The 19733-nt window shown below is 35.8% G+C and overlaps 1 protein-coding gene across 2 annotated transcripts in view; it reads left to right on the plus strand.

Moving 5' to 3' along the window:
- CHD1 (chromodomain helicase DNA binding protein 1) overlaps positions 1-19733 on the plus strand; it is a 52456-nt gene that overhangs the window by 13868 nt on the left and 18855 nt on the right. For both annotated transcript variants that reach the window (XM_060761831.2, XM_060761832.2), the window contains exons 3-18: positions 1010-1211; positions 2514-2633; positions 3647-3714; positions 5453-5602; positions 6994-7259; positions 8584-8809; positions 10892-10992; positions 11321-11499; positions 11848-11975; positions 12427-12643; positions 13950-14039; positions 15500-15690; positions 17308-17496; positions 17612-17774; positions 18955-19107; positions 19224-19295. In XM_060761831.2, coding sequence (XP_060617814.2) covers positions 1010-1211; positions 2514-2633; positions 3647-3714; positions 5453-5602; positions 6994-7259; positions 8584-8809; positions 10892-10992; positions 11321-11499; positions 11848-11975; positions 12427-12643; positions 13950-14039; positions 15500-15690; positions 17308-17496; positions 17612-17774; positions 18955-19107; positions 19224-19295 — 2515 coding nt within the window. The remainder of the gene's footprint in view (positions 1-1009; positions 1212-2513; positions 2634-3646; positions 3715-5452; positions 5603-6993; positions 7260-8583; positions 8810-10891; positions 10993-11320; positions 11500-11847; positions 11976-12426; positions 12644-13949; positions 14040-15499; positions 15691-17307; positions 17497-17611; positions 17775-18954; positions 19108-19223; positions 19296-19733) is intronic.

Here is a 19733-nt window from a genome sequence, read left to right on the forward strand (position 1 = left end):
ACATGAGCCTGATGTTAAAACAACCTTGTAAACATGCCCTCGAGAGCTAAGAAATTACCAAAAATGAACATAGAAACATTAGCTAATGACTTCTTGGCTAGTTACTTATTTCTAACAAGAAGGATAGTACAAGAGAAGTGAAATGAACAGTCTACTTATATGGACATTTATGCTGTTATCTGCAGTTATCAAGCAAATTACTACTTACAAGACTTGTTTGAAATGCATTAAATCAGTCTGTAAGAAAGCACTAAATGTGTCCAAAACATCAGCTATCACGCAGCACCAGTCAACAGCTTTTAAGTTATATATGGTCCAGATGGCTTAAAGTGGGGGAATTGTGATTGGGATGTGGAAATATCAGCACTCTTTGATACAGTTTGCTCAGATTTCCAGCAGTTAAGTGCACAAGCTCATTCCTCCCTGTACCTTGGTCTGTATTCTAAATATGTGTGACAAAAGCCTTCTTAAAACTCCCCACTCCGACTCCCCTTACATATCCCTTGAAAAGGTTAGCCTGCAGTTGTAAGCACTATTGGAAAGATTGAGATATTTGGGTAAACATTCATCATTTGTTTCTTAAAAGCAAGCATTAAGGAGCTTTTAAAGGATACACAACCATTGGGAGCTAAGACCAGTGCTAGTCCAATGAATTGTTAGCGTTTGTTAAGGAAAACATTTTTCTGGAATTTTTAGAGTTTATGAAATCAGAATTTTTCAGAAATGTATATTGTGGAAACGTTTTGCCCCACAGTTCCTAAATACAACATATTAAGCCCTATTGATTATGTGGGTGTACTCTAATATAATTTGGGATTGAATTTATCTCATGGAACCCTCCAGAACCATATTGTAATGCCCAGAATTCTTCAGCATTAAATATGCTTGCTGTGGTTGCTGGGACTTGCAATCCAATATCATCCCTAAGACTGTATGATGCCCCTCCCTGCAGTTTAGTTGTTGTGTTTTCACAGTCTCTATAACATTTATACTTGCCTTGTCATTACAGCCAGTCAGATGATGATTCTGGTTCAGCATCGGGTTCTGGATCTGGTTCAAGTTCTGGAAGCAGTAGTGATGGAAGTAGCAGCCAATCGGGAAGCAGCGATTCAGACTCTGGTTCTGAATCCGCCAGTCAATCAGATTCAGAGTCTGACACATCTAAGGAGAAGAAAGTGCAAGCAAAACCACCAAAGGTTGATGGAGCTGAGGTATAATAAATTCTTATGTATAACTGATCATTTTAAATCAGTATTGTTTTCAGTAAGCATCTGCCTAGAAACTTTAGTGGTTTTGTAAGGGGAAACTGGTAATGCAAATGAAGTTGTGCTCTACTGGTGCCCACATTTAACTTCTACTAGAAACTCCATGTGTATAATTTTAGTTGAGGCTAATCAATACTACCACCTCCTGCAAAATCAGAAAAAATGGGATGAATTGGAGGTTCAGGGAAATTGGTCATAGGGTGCAATTACATTTTAGAATTTATGCAGTTTGACACCACTTTAAAGCCTTGGAATTGTGGTTTGATGAGGCATCAGTGACCTTTGTTAGAAAACGCTAAAAACCTTGTAAAATGGCAACTCCCATGACTCCACAGCATTGAGCCATGATAGCTAAAGTGGTGTCCAACTGTATTAATTCTACTTTTTAGATGTATCCGTGGTCCGGGAACATTTGATTGACAGGCCTGCACAACTAGTGGCCCTCCTTGTGTTTTGGACTTCACCTTCCAGAATTCATGTCCATTGGCTAAAGCTGGCTAAAACTTCTCAAAGTTGGAGTCCCAAACGCTTGGAGGATCACAGGTTGTTCTGGCCTGGATTAAGATGAACTGGGATGAGACCAGAAGCATCCATCAGTGTTCTTTTTTTAAAAAAAAAATACAAGCAATGAAGATTTTTTGGAACAGCATTAAAGCTACCTAGGGAAGGTTGTCCAGCTAAACTAAGTAAGTAGGACATTAATCAGAGAAACAACTAAGATGATGGTGGTAATTTTGAAAAAGCTAGAGCAGCCCAAAAATTCTCACAGCAACCCAGTGATTCCAGCCATGAAAGCCATTGACAACAAATTGTTTCTTTATTTTGTAAACTTTACTTGTTGCAAAATTGTTGTGACCTGCTCCAAGTTCTTACGATGCAAACCAGGATTAATTTTCAAAATAAGCAAATAAATAAATAAATAAATGTGGCTTTGGAATCTGTATGGGTATAGGGCTTTCATTGTAGTGTCGTCATGCCACTACAAATTGTTTAAAGTGGTCTTTGCAAAATTCCAGCTGAAAAATATCAAGTTGATGTTGAAGGCTCCTTATCTGTTGTGATAGAAAGGAAGATAAATGAATGTCCCCATTCTCATTTTCTCTGTATGCATTTACTTTCGATTTAGAGCTGGTATTAGAATAGCTTTCTAACAACCTGACACAAATTATTACTTGTGATATTACTACTGAGACATTTATTAACTAGTAAGTGTGTCTACATAATCTTTTAATTTTCATTTCACTCTAGTTTTGGAAATCAAACCCAAGTATTCTGGCTGTACAGAGATCCGCAATGCTTAGGAAACAGCAGCAGCAGCAGCAACAACAACTATCAAAAGCGGCATCCTCAAACAGTGGTTCGGAAGAGGTAAATAATAAGCTATAAGATGATGTTTTGCTTGTAGGCATGGACATCATAATTAAAAAATGGAATCAGGTGCTCTTCAGATACCTTGAATCCCAACCATGGGAGAAAAGCAGGATAAAAATAATAAATAAATAAATATTATTATTAATATTACCACAAACCAGTTATCCATTGTATTAATGTGTTGATGTTATCTGTTTTTTCTTTTGAAGATCATTACAGGCTCTTTTAAGATTGTACAGTTTACCTGTCAGTATTCAAATTCTGATGATTTACATTTTGTATCTTCTTGCATGACTCCAGAAGCCTATCCTCTGCATAGACAAATTTAGTATCCCAAATCCTCACTCATTGTAATTAGAAAGGAAGCCTAAGGGGACTCTCTTTTAAAATACCTCATGGCATCTGAACATAATTTTACTTATTAAAACACTCGCAGCTTCAGCAAGCCTACCTCAGATTTTCTAGGCTCCCTGTTTTTCATTTGGAGGATGGACTAAATAGTATTTGGTGTATATTATCCTTTAAAGCTCAATTTTCTACTATGATTGAACATTGGCCTTGCTGGCCAGAAGCACAGTTTTCCAACTAAGGCAATATATTATAAAATGTAACTATTCACTTTTCATATTAAGTAAAGCAGGTGCTGCTCTCATGTGATATGGATGGGTTTTAGTTGATTCTTAGATTGTATTTTAACTTTTTTCTATATGTCCCTTTAGATTTTTTTCCAAATTCTTCTAACTGGATCATATTTTCCAGTCTGCTTTGAAAACTGCATTTTACATATTTACTGTGTTTTCTTGTCATTATAACTATTTATGGCGTAATTAATATAGAATGGCTTATTGGCCTATACATTTTGACTAACCCTGTAGTTTAAAGCCTTTTTCTTTATTACACAAACACTTTAATAAATGAGGGTAAACTTTGATGCTGAAATTATATTGCATTGTATTAGACTGGATGAACCTATTGGTCATATCCAAACAGATATTGTGTTTTGTATGCAGGACTCATCAAGTAGTGAAGACACGGCAGAGGACTCAACTGGTGAAATCAAGAGGAAGAAGCATAAAGAGTAGGAAATTAGACATTAAATATTTTAAAATAATATTTTCATTGTGTGATACAGATTTTATTTTTATTTTTAGTACCTGTTCTTGAAATTGCAACATTTAAAAAGTATAATGGAATAGAAGCCACGCTTTTTCAGCAAGTTTGAATATCAAGAAAAATATATGCACAGCTTTCCTGGAGTTTTAAGGAATACTTCTAAGGATAGATATAGCTAGACTAGACACATTGAAATTAATAATACTGTTAGTCCAACTAACTTAAGGCCCTTTTGATTTTAATGGGTCTACTCTGAGTAGAACTAACATGGTATTTAGGTTCATAGATTTCAGTTGGTTTCGGCAGGTAGCTAAAATTCATATTTCAGAGGAGCTCATTGTTTGGGTCGTTGTAAGGTCATGTCTCTGATATTGTATTACATTGTATGCACTTATAACATTTCAGACATACATCAATAGGTGCATTTATCTTCTCCAAAGCTTGCATCTGAGAACAGAGGAAGTCGATTGTCTCTATAATCTCACTGCATTCTTGAATGCTTAGGAGTGCAGCATGATTATAGAGACAATCTGTTTTGTTATGTTCCAGACATTGGGGAGGAGACAAGCCTGCCCTTGCACTGTACTTTATTTTGGAGGTTTCCTTAGCTTCGATCATTCTCCTTTAGATTATCTCAGAATTATGCTCTGCTTTTAAAGTTCTGATGGTTCCTCCAGGAAATGCCACTATTTTGGGGATAACCTTATGGCTCCTGTTCAAAGTTCAGAGGTTCATGAGAGATGGGAAGACAAGTTCACCTCAAGGGTAACAAGTATATTTGTGGACCTCTGTAAAACTCTTTAAATTGAGGATAAAGTATGGAAAATGTAGATGTTTTGTTAAGCATTTTCCCAGTCAGAAACCCTTTTTGTCAAATTCATTGGCTTCACTCATTCTTATTCCCAATGACAATATACCCATGAAATTTTATTGATTCAGTGGTTTTAACTTTGACTGGGACTTACAGTTGGATTTAGATTCTTTACTGCTTAATTTCTCTGATGTATAAATCTGATCAATGATGACACATGCCACAGTGGAAATGATTAACGTTCAAGGTCCTAACATCAGTGATTTAGTTAACATTAGCTGTTAATTATTTTCAAATTATGCCAGGTGTAATGCTTCTAGTGCTTGAAAAGCTCTAGAAACAGTTCAGAATCCCGTTGGTGTCATGCAAGTGTAAAGTCCTCTGTAGCCATAGTTGGATATTTTTGTCTGGTACCCAATGTCTTAATTCAAAGGTCACAGAAGCAGAGTTTGCATGGGGCACTATAATGGATGTGCATTCATGACTGATGCGTATACATCTGCTCTTGATTAAATTGGCAGTATATTTCTTCCATCACACACTCAGTTGCATAATATCGTCATTCATCACAAAGGACATGTAGCACAATCAATGCACATGTTGTGCTATGGAACTTAAATGTAGGATCTCAGCCATAGACTTAGCTAAAATATTTTTCATAGCTGCCTCATTTCAATTACCAGTAAGCTATATTCCCTAAGCAAAGTGGGATATTTTAGAAAATGTTGCATCCTTTTTTCTTTTTTTTTACTAAAATGTGTTAGTAAATTGATGCTCACATATTGTAAAACATGATACTGAAATGTCCTAACTGCCTGTTAGTGAGATTATTCTTATCTCATTTACTTAAATCCATACATACAAGTAGTTTTTACATTTTGATTTTATGTAGTGAAGACTGGCAAATGTCTGGATCAGGATCTGTCTCTGGAACCGCTTCAGATTCTGATTTGGAAGAAAGCAGAGATAAAAGCAGTTGTGAAGAGAGTGAATCTGATTATGAGCCAAAAATCAAAGTTAAAAGCAGGAAGCCTCCAAGAAGGTATGTGACAATTGAAAATGTAAAATATATTGGATTTTCATCCAAAATAAATGCTAGGTGAATTTCTCTCTGTTTGGTCGAGGCTTGTTTAGGATGTGAAACACTTGGCTGAGTAAGTATTTTCTGTTTTTATCTTAGAGACACTCTTTTTTTTTCTGGCTACGTTGGTAATGGGAGATGGCCCAAGCATTTGAACTAGTTCAGCTCAAAATGTCTGTTTCCTGACTGAACAGAGTAAGATGGAAAATTGCTGAACTTTGTTGATCTTAGTTTATTTCTTATTTTATTTATTTATTTATTTATTTATTTATTTATTTACAACATTTATATGCTGCCCTTCTCACCCCGAAGAGGACTCAGAGCGGCTTACAAGATATATATACATACATTATATTGTAATATTATTAGTAATATTACATGTAATATAAAATATATAATTATAATATCATATTATTATTAGTATTATATTGTATTATATTATTATAGATATTATATGTATATACAGTATCTTATATTAGATGCAATATATTATATTATATTATATTATATTATATTATATTATATTATATTATTAGCATAGCACAGGATACAAGGTGGTACTGTCTTCTGGCCCCCTCTCTCTTCACTCTGGCCCAGAGCAGCAGTTGGTGCTGGGGGGAGGGCCCCCCAACTGATGACATATGTAGGACACAAGGTGGAACGTTTGTGTGGCTTTTGTGTACTAAACATAGCTAGAGCCAGCTTTATAGTTGTTTCTGTGCACTCAAGAAGTATAGTGTAAAAAGCAGAATAGCAATAGAAAAATATGGGTACAAGAAGGGTAAATAAGGTTTCAAGGCATGTTACCATAATTTGATCGAGCATCTTATCTTTTCCATGCCTGTGGCATGGCTGTATTTTCAAAACCACCTTTTCTTGTTTTAGTGTCTGTAATGAACTAACTCTGTTAGTCCTGTCTAGAATTGATTCACTGAAGCCAATGAAATGTAAATTAGTTGTTGACTAATGACCCTGTTCATTTCACTGGGGCTTCTATACACCAGATCAACATTAGATTTGCCTAATGCTCAGTTTCTTGGATAGTTAGTTTTATGGAATAGGAACCTTATATAGATTTCTGGCTGTGGCATGGGAATACGAGGGAATTTGTGGGGAACAAAAATGTGAGGCAAATCTTGGTAGTGTCAAGGAATATTGTCCCTCTGAGCAAAGAATGGGCTGCAAGAGTTATGCGGCAGCTCTAGGGTCTTCTTCACAAGCTTTAGAAAAAGTCCGTATACTAATACTAGCCAAAGATTTCTAAGCATAATTCACTTCTTGTTTATTCAGAAGCATTTTATTTCCACTGTTTTGAATGTTTTCCCCTTTTTTGATATCTACTAATGTTTAAGAATAAAACAGAAAAGTGGGAAGAAAAGTACAGGGCCGAAAAAAAGACAACTCGAATCATCATCATCGTCATCAGATGATGACGATTATGATAAAAGAGGATCTCGCCGTCAAGCAACAGTAAATGTGAGTTACAAAGAAGCAGAAGAAGCAAAGACGGATTCAGATGATCTGTTGGAAGTCTGTGGAGAGGATGTCCCACAACCTGAAGAAGATGAATTTGAAACCATTGAAAAATTTATGGATAGCCGGATTGGGCGAAAAGGAGGTGACTTTAATTTAGATTTGTAAAATCTCTAGTTGGTGATTCTGTGAAATTTCTGGAAAAAATTACATTATGAATTATGAAATGGCTGGTGTTTTTAATGATCTTATTGCCCTATTTTGAATATGAGCTAACAACATTTTGAAGAAATAAATAAATATGACACCTCAGTGAAGAATTGATGAATGTCAAAACAGTTTAACTGGCCGGTTTAAGGTTTTCACACATTTCCTAAATGCAGTTAGAGTGGGAACTAATTACAATTATGAGGAGAGTGTGTTTCAGAATGCAAGAGCAATATAGTGCAAAGCCCTTAATTCAGTTTTATGTGATGTAGTTTATTTGGATATGCTGGTATAATCCATTCTTCCTTGACTTACTGTATATACTTGTATATAAACTGACATCATACATAAGTTGGAGGCATGTAAATGTTTGGAATATGTAATAGGCAACACCCCCCCCCCCCTAAAATGTTTAGAGGGAACATAATGAGGAAGAGTTAAAGAGAAGGAGAATATCTTTTTATTTGAGGGGTTACAATTGGGGAAGGGGTAGGTTCCATTGCTGATATTAAAATGTCTACAATTGTACCATCCTGAGTCCCTCTTTGGAGGTTGAGAAGGATGAGGTATAAATGTTCTAAATAAATAATAAATAAATATACAAATGCAGATAGAGAAAATAATATAAATGTAGGAAAAGGATGAAAATGCTTCTTGAAAAAATGAGGGGTGGGAGGGGGGTTGAGAAGATCAAAGAAAGTGACCTGCCTTCAGTTAGAAACCCAGTGCAAAAGCAGTGCTGTGAGGCAGAGACAAAGAGTACACTTATTCCCTTTCCTCTCCTTTGCTCAAATGAAATAAAATGCCGATCTCTTTCCCTCCATCATGTTCAGCCTGAGCAGATTTCATCAGCAACATGGGGGAGCCATTTGGGGTGATTGAGGTGGAATGAAGCAGCAGGAGCCATTTTTAATAAGGACTTTCTTACTTGATTCTCTGTAAAGAGATTGCTGTGGCCATTTAAAATAGGGGCACACAGACTTTTACAGTAAAGGAGCTCTGCTTTTTCCTTTCTGGATTGGCAAGGAAGGGATAATGGGGTGGAAGCACTTCTCACCTCTGCCCCTTGCCACTGCCTTCATACTGGATCCCTATTCCAGCAATTTTTGTCAATTTTTTCTGATATACAGTATGTGTAGAATGCAGTTTGTGTTAAATCTTTAATGACACTCAGAACTTTTGTACTATTTCATGGCTTGCTTATAGAACGATACAATTAGTATTGTAGCCATCTGATCTTGAGGTTATTTTGTTGTCTTCAGCAACTGGTGCTACAACAACTATCTATGCAATTGAAGCTGATGGAGATCCCAATGCAGGATTTGATAAATCAAAAGAACCTGGTGATATGCAGTATTTAATTAAATGGAAAGGTTGGTCCCACATCCATAACACTTGGGAAACTGAAGAGACGCTGAAACAGCAGAATGTTAGAGGAATGAAGAAGCTGGACAACTACAAGAAAAAGGATCAGGAAACCAAACGATGGTGAGTTTTGTGTATAACTGTTACAAAATATGTAACAAGCATGAAAATTCTCAAGTATTTTGATAGCACCTGTCTTACATTTATTTAGGAAAATAATTTCAGAGTTCATATAGAGCAGTGGTTCTCAACATGTGGATCCCCAGGTGTTTTGGCCTACAACTCCCAGAAATCCCGGCCAGTTCTACCAGCTGTTAGGATTTTTGGGAGCCACAGGTTGAGAATCACTGATATCGAAGATGTGTGTGTGTGTGGTGTGTGTGTGTGTGTGTGTATAACACAATATAAACATATAAAAGATAGTTTAAAAGATGAAAGTGCTGTATTTCATTTTTACGCCTTGATTGAAAGAAAGTATCAATCTTTTATTTTATTTTGTCAGTCAAACGAAACAGTGACAGTATTAATCACATAGACTGAAATTGTCTTAATATGGTAATGAGAGTACCATACTACTGTACTATGTGGGATACTTTATATTGTTCCTTTTCCCTATATGATTGGAGTACTATCTGTAATAGTGTTAACTTTTTTAAAAAAAATTAAAGATAATGGAATGGGTTTCCTGACTATCAAATTAAGCTCATCAGAAGACATCACCCGGGGGGGGGGGGGGGGGGGTAGGCGGGGATACAAATCAATTGGATAGCTGTACATTTATTGAGATATTATTTTAGGGGGGGGCTAGATATATATTATCAGTAGTATTATTATTATATATTATCAGTAGTAATTATATTTAATATATTAGTATTATTGTATTACAATATTGTTATTATATATTTATGTCCAGTAATTTCTACTTCAGTTGCTATTCCTTCTTTGTGGACTAAGAGTCTGTACTTTAAAGGAAGGTAAAAATGAGGTAGTGCACCCCAGGTCTTTCATGCCATCGGTTCCTGAAGGAACCATTAATTGGCCTGGGAGCTTGTTAGAGCAGCTCTTCTTCTTTTCTGCATTTCCTGGGGCAGTGAAAGACTCCTTTAACCTTAAGGAAGGCAGAAGAGCTCGTGTCATCAGTTTCCCAAATCGATCTTCAACTGATCTTAGAAAATTCTGATCTTAGAGAATTGCTTGGTTCTATAACATTTGCTTGTTTTTAGAACTAATCTGCTAATGGCTTGGCAAAAAAAATAGCAGATAAATACATTAAATAGAAAAAAAATGATTTCCCAATATTTCATCTTCATTAATTATCAGTATTGGTGAGAATTAAAGAGCGGGGGAAGGGAGGAGGCTTGTACAACAGCATGCAGTGGGTCAGTAACAAAAAAAACCAAGATAATGCTGCCTTTTGATGCCAACTGATAAAAGTTGCAACTTCACTCAATTAAGTTTTCTAAAATTCTTCATACTTGTTGCTGCTCATCACACCCACTGATGCTGCACAGAGAAGGGGGGGGGGATCTGGCAATTTCTCCTTTCTTCCTTCCCCTTTTTTTGTGTTGGTCTGGAGCTCTAACCAGCGACAGCAGATGTGATGAGCAGTGATCACCAGCAATTTCATGCTCAGTGTTCGCCGTAATCCAAGGTGAAGAGGGGTATGTAAGTGTGGTGGTTTGGTAGCACCAAATCAGGTTCAGCACTGCTGGGCTGTGCAAACTCCATCCAACCGCCAGACTAACTTATTGCCACACAGTGTGAACAGCCATTGTGCTACCCTGGAGTGCCCACTTGTACTATATGGCTGCCACATTACATTTCAGATGGCACCAGCCATTTTTATTGTAACTGTATTTTAAATTGCTTCTAGGGTATTTGTTGTAACGTTAAGTTATGTTTTAGTTAACTATGTCTTACTGATTGTCGTAAGCTCACTCTTATTACTGTTGCTTTATTGTACTCTCCTGAGTCATTGAATGCTTGCCATTTTGTATGTGTATGCTGCCCTGAGTCCCTTCGGGGAGATAAATAGTTTTATTTATTTATTATTACCCTGCTCCAGATCACTTCAAGGTATGTGGCCTGTGTAGACGGGCCCCTAGTCCTTCAAACACAAACTTGCAGAATGTTTCTAATGTCAGAATAATATTTTGTTATATCTTGTACAGTGATGTTATTATAGTGTATGTAATATTCTTTCAGGTTGAAAAATGCTTCTCCAGAAGATGTGGAATATTACAACTGCCAACAAGAACTCACAGATGACTTACATAAACAGTATCAAATAGTAGAGCGAATAATTGGTAAGTAACAGAATTTGAAAGTGACAGTGATGACAAAAAGACAGTATAGTACATCATTAGGTAGCATCTATTGTTGAATTTCTGCTTCTAAAACAGCAGAATAAAGTAGAAACAGGAGATGGGAAGTTCTCTTAAGCTTTGAGTTTAGCAGTGTTGTATAACTGGAAACAATTTGTATTTCATATACTTTTACAAATAATAATTTATTTTTGAATATCATAGATTTTAAAGGGTTATTCCTGAGTTGTTAAGCACACAACTTCTCATTTAAGCCTAACTAGAATAATAAAGCAATATGTTAACTTTGTTTTTAAAATGCTTTCCATAGCTCATTCTAATCAGAAGTCAGCAGCAGGCTATCCAGATTATTACTGCAAATGGCAGGGTCTTCCTTATTCAGAGTGCAGCTGGGAAGATGGTGCTCTCATTGCAAAAAAGTTTCAGTCACGCATTGATGAATATTTTAGCAGAAACCAGTCCAAGACTACTCCTTTTAAGGAATGCAAGGTAAACACAATCTTTCAATAGTTTTTTTTCACAGTCAGTAGTTTGGGTTGTACTTTTTTCTTACTTCTAACAGAAGTACATTGAATTGCTAGCAACATAATTCAAAACAAAAAGAAACAGGCCTAAACTTGTGCACAGAAAACTATTAGATCAAACCTACTCTACTCCCTGGAGTCTTGTGTTACATGATTTTGTATGTAGGATCTTTCAAACATGATCTTGCTGCTTTTACTACCATTTTTTGTATAAGTTACTTCATGAATAGCAAGGAATGTAACATTTCAATTTTGTGTATGCAACCTAAATGAGAGTTACCAATACTGAGATTTTTTTTTTACTTTTTGCCAGGTTCTAAAGCAGAGGCCCAGATTTGTGGCCCTAAAAAAACAACCATCTTACATCGGAGGACAAGAAAGTTTGGAGCTAAGAGATTATCAATTAAATGGATTAAATTGGTTGGCTCACTCTTGGTGCAAGTAAGTTCATAAATAAAATATTACAGTTCCATGATTTAAAAAAAATATGCTCCTTATTTTATTAAAGTATGTTCAAATAAGACAGCCATATCTATACAAATACTGTTTGTTTCAGGATGAATACAGTCATTTAGAAAACAGCTTTCTTAAACTTGAAATAATTCAGAAATTGCCCATTCTAGAAATGTAACTAATGAATATCCATCTCTCTTGGTGTAGTATTTCCATATTTTTATAATTTTAAAAATATGTATATTTTTATATTATTATAATATAAAATGGTTTCAAAATGCATAGTTTCAGAGGGTTATTTATGTTTTGCTATTGATGATCACCTACATTGTAAACACATTACAATCTAAGTATATTTCTTGTAACCAACACTGACTTGTTTTTATACAAAGTGTTAATGACTATAATATTTAAACACATTGTTTGTCTCATTTTTCAGGGGCAATAGTTGCATTCTTGCAGATGAAATGGGATTGGGTAAAACAATACAAACTATCTCCTTTCTAAATTACTTGTTCCATGAACATCAGTTGTATGGGCCTTTCTTACTGGTAGTGCCACTTTCCACTTTGACATCTTGGCAAAGAGAAATCCAGACGTGGGCTCCTCAAATGAATGCTGTTGTTTATTTGGGAGATATTACTAGCAGAAATGTGGTAAGTTAATCTGCATTTTAAGGGAATAAAGGGCTAAAGAAAGGTGTTTGATACTTGAAGTGCTTACATAGTGATTAAGTGCATTTCATATTATTGTAGGGAGTTTTTTGTTATGTTTATTTTTATTTCAACTTTGTAACCACATTTGTTTTAGAGATAATACATTATTCTTTGTGTTTGGTTCAGAAAGGGAAGAATATTAACCTGAACATGTACCTAAGCACTTACAATGTTAGAAAAACTAGACAAAGTAGTCTGACTACTTTATGCTTACTATATTATCTGGTTTAGGAAATGAGTATTCTAATTTTTGCGATTGTTAAATCTTTGAGTTCAAGAATTTAAGTTCGAACCATCATATTTATTATAAAACATGATTGCTAATTATAATAAGTAAAAACATTACTTTCTGTGAACCATACCAAATGATAATTGAAATCAACAGTGAAATATGCCCTAGCAGTGTGCTGTATGATATAGGGAACTTAGTGCTCCCAACACTCATAAACCCCAGCCAGTATGGCCTGCGTTAGGGTTCTGAGAGTTTTTGTCCAACAACATACAGAAAAATCAGTTTTACTCTTGTTTCCTGTCATCTTGGAGGGAATTAATTCCAAAAAGTTCATTGCTCTTAATGAACTACATTCCTTGTGATTAGTTAAGAGGGGTGGATTTGCAAGTAAATTATGTACAAAGGCTTATATGCAGTTATGTTTCCGACTAGAGTAGCTCCATTGAAACAGAAGTGATAAGTCAACAGAAATATAAATCCTATTGATTCAGTTGGTTTGCTATGCTTGAGACTAATGTTAAGATTTGACATACATATCTTCTTTGTGGTATGTTCTTGTAAATAAAAACCAATTCTTTGTTTAGGCTTTTGCTGAAATAGACCTTCCTTCATATAAGATTTAGAATAATCAAGGGAAATGAAGGATATTATACTTACTTTTATGCTGTATATATTGGTTATACTCAAGGCCAGGCCAACATCTCTGTCTCTAGAGAAGCAACTGCTAGATGTTTGCAAAGAAACAAGCTAAGCCATGCTTAGTGAGGAGTTTCTCTCGTGTCGGCTATGCCATGTACCCAAAGACAGCTTTTCCTTTCCAGATGGCTATCATTTCTTCTAATCTCAACCACTTACACCCCATCATGTACATATAAACATTTGCTTGCGCAAATAGCAAATGTTTATATGTACATCTGCAAGTGGAGTGTGAAATGGCATAAGTTAACACTGATATTATGAAGTTTAATAAAATGCATTAAAATGTGTAACCCGATATCTGTGTATATGTTGTAGATAAGAACACATGAATGGATGCACCCACAGACCAAACGATTAAAATTTAACATTCTGTTGACAACTTATGAAATTTTGTTGAAGGATAAGGTAAGTAATTAGACCTATCATTCACTTTGAGATGTATCTGGATAAAATTCTTGCCTAGAGTTATCTATAGAATATTTTTGATAGTATTGCAAATTGTGTGTAGAATGTTATAGCTAGGAATAGGCTTGAATGAGAATGCTTATGTTCCCCATAACTAGGTTAACTTATGCCACTTTGGGTTTGGTGTATTAGGTTTCACAAAAAAAAAAAGCATTGGACCTTCTGTGTGTGTGTCTTGCTTACTTATTTATTTATTTTTATCATTTTACTTTTTAACATTAGTCTTGGATTAGGGATTTGTCTGTCTTCAGTGCTGCCTCCTGGCATTGTTATATAGACTGGTGTCTAAACTTATGGATCTTGGATTGTCATATTCAATCTGTTCCTGGATCATGAACTTCTTGTCCAGACATTCCCAGAGGGTTAGATTAAGTAATCATACCTTGTTAGCTCTCTCAACACTGAGATGCCACAGGGCTGTGTGCTGAGGCCTCTGCTTTACACTTTGTATACATATGAACGCACCCCCATCCATCATAGCAATATCATGACCAAATTCACACATGATACAGTGGTGGTGGGGCTTATCTCTGAAAGGGCTGAGTCTGCTTATCAAGATGAGGTGGATCAGTTGTTCTTGTGGTGCAAGGACAATAATCTGGTTTTTAACATCAGTAAGACCAATGAGCTTATAGTGGACAACAGAAAGAACAGACCAGAAATCCAATCCTTGGTCATGAATGGAGACCAAGTGGAGCAGGTGGCCAGTTTTAAGTTCTTGGATGTCACTTTTAAGGAAGATCTCACCTGGGGTACTCTAATGGCAGCGTTGATTAAGAGAGCCCAGTAGAGACTGTAGTACTTGAGACATCTAAGGAACCAGCAACTGAATGAGAAACTTTCTACAACTGTGCTATAGAGAGTGTCCTAACCTATTGCATCTGTGCATGATTTGGTAAATGCACAGTGGCAGTTAGGAAGGTGCTCCAAAGGATTACCACTCCTGCACAGAGAATCATTGGTTGCCCTCTCCCCTCTTTGGAAGAACTTTATAGGTACTGCAGCCTTTAAGAAAGCTCACAGCATTCTTGAGGATCCATCTCACCCAGCATTTTTTTTAATTCTTGCTACCTGGCAGATGATACAAGGTGACAAAGACAAGGACAAACAGACTGAGAGATAGCTTTTATCCTAGAGCTGTGGCTATGTTGAACTCCATGGTTTTGCGTTGATGTGGCATCGGGGGCTTTGTGATGGTGGTTGGGGTGTGGAGGAATGGGTGTGTCCTGTGCTAGGAAAGGCATTTAGTTTCAGTGTGCAATAGTACAGTGGCAATAACGCTATTCTGTTGTATTCAGAAATTGATTTTACAGAACCATAACTTACTTAAACTACCATGTTAAATACTTCCTCTTTGAAGTAAACCATATTGATTGTTCTTTACTGTTTTTTTTATAAAGTCATTCCTTGGTGGATTGAACTGGGCCTTTATAGGAGTGGATGAAGCCCATCGACTAAAAAATGATGATTCCCTCCTATATAAGACATTAATAGACTTTAAGTCCAATCATCGCCTTCTTATCACTGGAACACCACTGCAAAACTCCCTGAAGGAACTCTGGTCTTTACTGCACTTCATTATGCCAGAAAAGTAAGCAGATGCCCTACACTAAATGTATAAGTCAGTGGTTCTCAACGTATGAGGGTCCCCAGATGTTTTGGCCTTCAAGTCCCAAAATTCTAACAGCTGGTAAACTGGCTGGGATTTCTGGGAGTTGTAGGCCAAAACACCTGGGGACCTACAGGTTGAGAACCACTGGTATAAGTGGTCTTATTTCAACAGCCCTCTTCAAAAAATGTATAGTACTTTGATAGTGTGTTCATTACTTTTTACTAGTATTTAAAAGTAATATTTAATAATAGTATTTATCTTCTGCATATTGCGTCGACACATAATTCTATGTACTTCTGTTATGCTGTCTATTTGTCATTAGGCTTGAAAATTATCTGTAAACTTCACTATGATTTATTAAAGCATTTGTATATCTGTTTTAACACAAAGAGTTGGGATAATATAGCAATGATGGGTCATTATAGAATTTAGAAAGTTACATAGAGTCCTTTGTAGATAGCTTCTGAGAAGATTCAGGTTTATCACCTAATGTGAGTTACACTGCCTCACTGTATGTGAACACACAGTTCTTAGCTTACAGAATTAAACCCATTCACACATAAGAAAACAAACAAAAAATATGTAGTGCAATTGCATTCTAGTTTGCCTAAAATTATCACTTAAAGAAACATTCTTCCTAAGAGTTGTTAGGGGGGCACACAATGCTTAGCTTATAGAATTAAGCACATTTAACACATAAGAAACTAACTAGTTTAAAACAACAACATAAAAACCCAATCAGTTATTTTTGAAGTTCAGCTGTCTTTAGCAGGTGTCAAGCTAATCATTTGTTGACTTGTTTAGCAGGTGTCAAGCTAATCATTTGTTGAATTTATTTATTTATAAATAAATATTTATTTATTTATAACATTTGTATCCCTCCCATATCAGCCCGAAGGTGACTCAGGGCAGCGTACAAGTCGGCAACAATTAGATGCCATATATAAAAATACATACATCAACAATTCCCGTATGTATTGATGTAATACATACATCAATAATTAAATGTCACAATACATTTAAAAACCACAAAAGCAATGAATAATAAACATTATAAAAACTATGTCTTCTTCTTCAAATCCTCAACCATTCCATTGTCTTAGCCGTTCCTCCTGTAAAGAGCTACTATGTAACACGATTTTTGTTCCTGGATTATAAATGTTATTTCCTAATTGCTTCTATCATTAAAACATGAAAAAAGTTTAGTAAACTGCAAAAACTTTGTTTTTGCAAGACATCCTGAAGCATATTTTGTTACAGTTTTTCAGTGAATATTTCATAGAGTTGCAACAAATTCAGCATGGTTTGTGGTAGTCACAAAAACGAAGTTTCTGGGGTATAACAACTACAGTGCTTTCAAAGTAAGTACCACACAATTAAACAGGAAATAACACTTTCAAACCAGGAACAGATTTTATTGTAATTAGTGCCATTACAAGACTGAATGAATATGGTTTTCTTTCCTTATATCTCGGTATTTCTTATATGTTTATTTTTTAATATCCAGGATTTTATGCTGAAGTGAAACATTCAGTCACTAATATATCATATATTTGAAAATCTTATCAGCTTAAAATTCCATGTTTTCTATTGAAGGTTTTCTTCTTGGGAGGATTTTGAAGAGGAACATGGGAAAGGAAGGGAATTTGGCTATGCAAGCCTTCACAAAGAACTTGAACCATTTCTTCTGAGGAGAGTTAAAAAAGATGTTGAAAAATCTCTACCTGCCAAGGTTGAACAAATTTTAAGAATGGAAATGAGTGCATTGCAAAAGCAATATTACAAGTAAGTAATTTTATTAAACTTTTCTGCAGCGTCAGCTGAAATGTGTCGTTGCCAGTTACTTGTCTGATAAACATTCTTTATTTTCCATGGTTGACAATATTTTGTTATATCACAGGTGGATTTTAACTAGGAATTACAAAGCCCTAAGCAAAGGGTCAAAGGGCAGTACCTCAGGCTTTCTGAATATTATGATGGAGCTCAAGAAATGCTGTAATCATTGCTACCTCATTAAACCACCAGATGACAATGAATTCTATAACAAACAGGAGGCCTTACAGGTAAAATTTCACATATTACTATTAAACTACTCTGTATGTACCACAGACTATGGATTTTATTTCACAATGATTTCTTTCCTGTTGCCAGTGACTTGAGATACCCTTTCATGTAAATGTAGTACACCCAACATGTGCAGGTGAGGAAGAGCATGCAAAGCTGAAGGGAGGCTCGCGCCTGCAAGTCCCTTCAAGGCATGGGGGTTCTGTGTGGGAAGTTTGGCCCAGTTCTATCAGTGGAGTTCGGAATGCTCTTTGATTGTAGGTGAACTTTAAATCCCAGCCATTATAACTCCCAAATGTCAAGGTCTGTTTTCCCCAAACTCCACCAGTGTTCACATTTGAGCATATTGAGTATTCTTGCGAAGTTTGTTCCAGATCTATCATTGTTTCAGTCCACGTTGCTCTCTGGATGTAGGTGAACTACAGCTCTGAAACTCAAGCTCAATTCCCACCAAACCCTTCCAGTATTTTCTGTTGGTCATGGGAGTTCTGTGTGCCAAGTTTGGTTCATTTCCATTATGGTGGAGTTCAGAATGCTCTTTGATTGTAGGTGAACTATAAATCCCAGCAACTACAACTCCCAAATGACAAAAATCAACCCCCCTCCCAACCCCGCCAGTATTCATGTTTGGGCATATTGGGCATTTGTGCCAAATTTGGTTCAGTGAATGAAAATACAGCCTTCATATCAGTAGCAAAATTACAGTTATGAAGTAGCAACGAAAATAATTTTATGGTTGGGAGTCGCCACAACATGAGGAACTGTATTAAGGGGTGGCGGCATTAGGAAGATTGAGAAGCACTGCCCTAAACAGTCATGCATTCTCTTTTGAAGTATCTGACAATAATCAAGGGCAGATTTTTCAAAAAGTCACATGATCCCTTTTCCAAAAAGAAGTAGTAAACTCAGAAGTAAATTCAGTTCATTTTTCCTGTCTGTTCCTGGTTATAATATGTCTGATGCTTAACTATTACCAAGCTAAAAACATCACGTCTGATTGTATTCCACAATTAATAATAAATCCAGACTTTTGAACCATCTATATCAGATTTCCTCCTGGAAATGAACAGTTAAATTATATGTTGTTTTACCTAACTGGTGTAGTACTAAATACAAAAATGTGCTCAATTCAGATTATTGTTTTTAAAGTCCCAATATTTTGTTTTTCCTTTTTTAAAGAATTTAATCCGAAGTAGTGGGAAGTTAATCCTTTTAGATAAACTGCTGATTCGCTTACGGGAACGTGGCAGCAGAGTGCTTATATTCTCTCAGATGGTGCGGATGCTGGACATCCTAGCTGAATATTTGAAATATCGTCAGTTTCCTTTTCAGGTAAGTACTTTACTTGTAAACTATGTCACTGTGCACACATTTTAATGTATTAATTGATCTCTTACAATTCACATCCTTTTGACAGTTTTCATTTACTTGTTTTTCCTCCCCTATAGAGGCTAGATGGCTCAATAAAAGGAGAACTGCGGAAACAAGCACTGGATCATTTTAATGCAGAAGGTTCTGAGGTAGCCTTTTCTTTTGCTTGCAAAGGCTTTTCATTTATTTCTGTTTTCTCTTGGGAGCTGTCTGTTTTCAACTGGATTTAACAAAGCATCAAACAATGGATTAACTCTCTGTTTCCTAGGAAAGCAGAAATTACTTGACTTTTTGTCTCTAAGCTTTGTGCCATTAGACTCCACTTGGTTCTTTTCAATTGCATAGAATGGAGCTCTGCTAGTCAATTCCTCTCTTTTATTTCTTAGTTGTATTTATTTATTTAACTTCTCCTGGTCTACATTGCTTAGACTAAAATAATGCATTTAAGAGATTATCTTTTTGGAAAGGGGGGAGTATAGATAGTAGCTCAGATTCAGAATTAAGCCATACTTAAAGTAACTCAATTTAAATCAATGAAGCTTGTGTTAGTCATAATTTAGTTCATTGTTTCAGGTAGAGCCAATCCA

The sequence above is a fragment of the Anolis sagrei genome, chromosome 2, assembly GCF_037176765.1.
Source record: "Anolis sagrei isolate rAnoSag1 chromosome 2, rAnoSag1.mat, whole genome shotgun sequence".
NCBI classification, from domain to species: Eukaryota; Metazoa; Chordata; class Lepidosauria; order Squamata; family Dactyloidae; genus Anolis; species Anolis sagrei.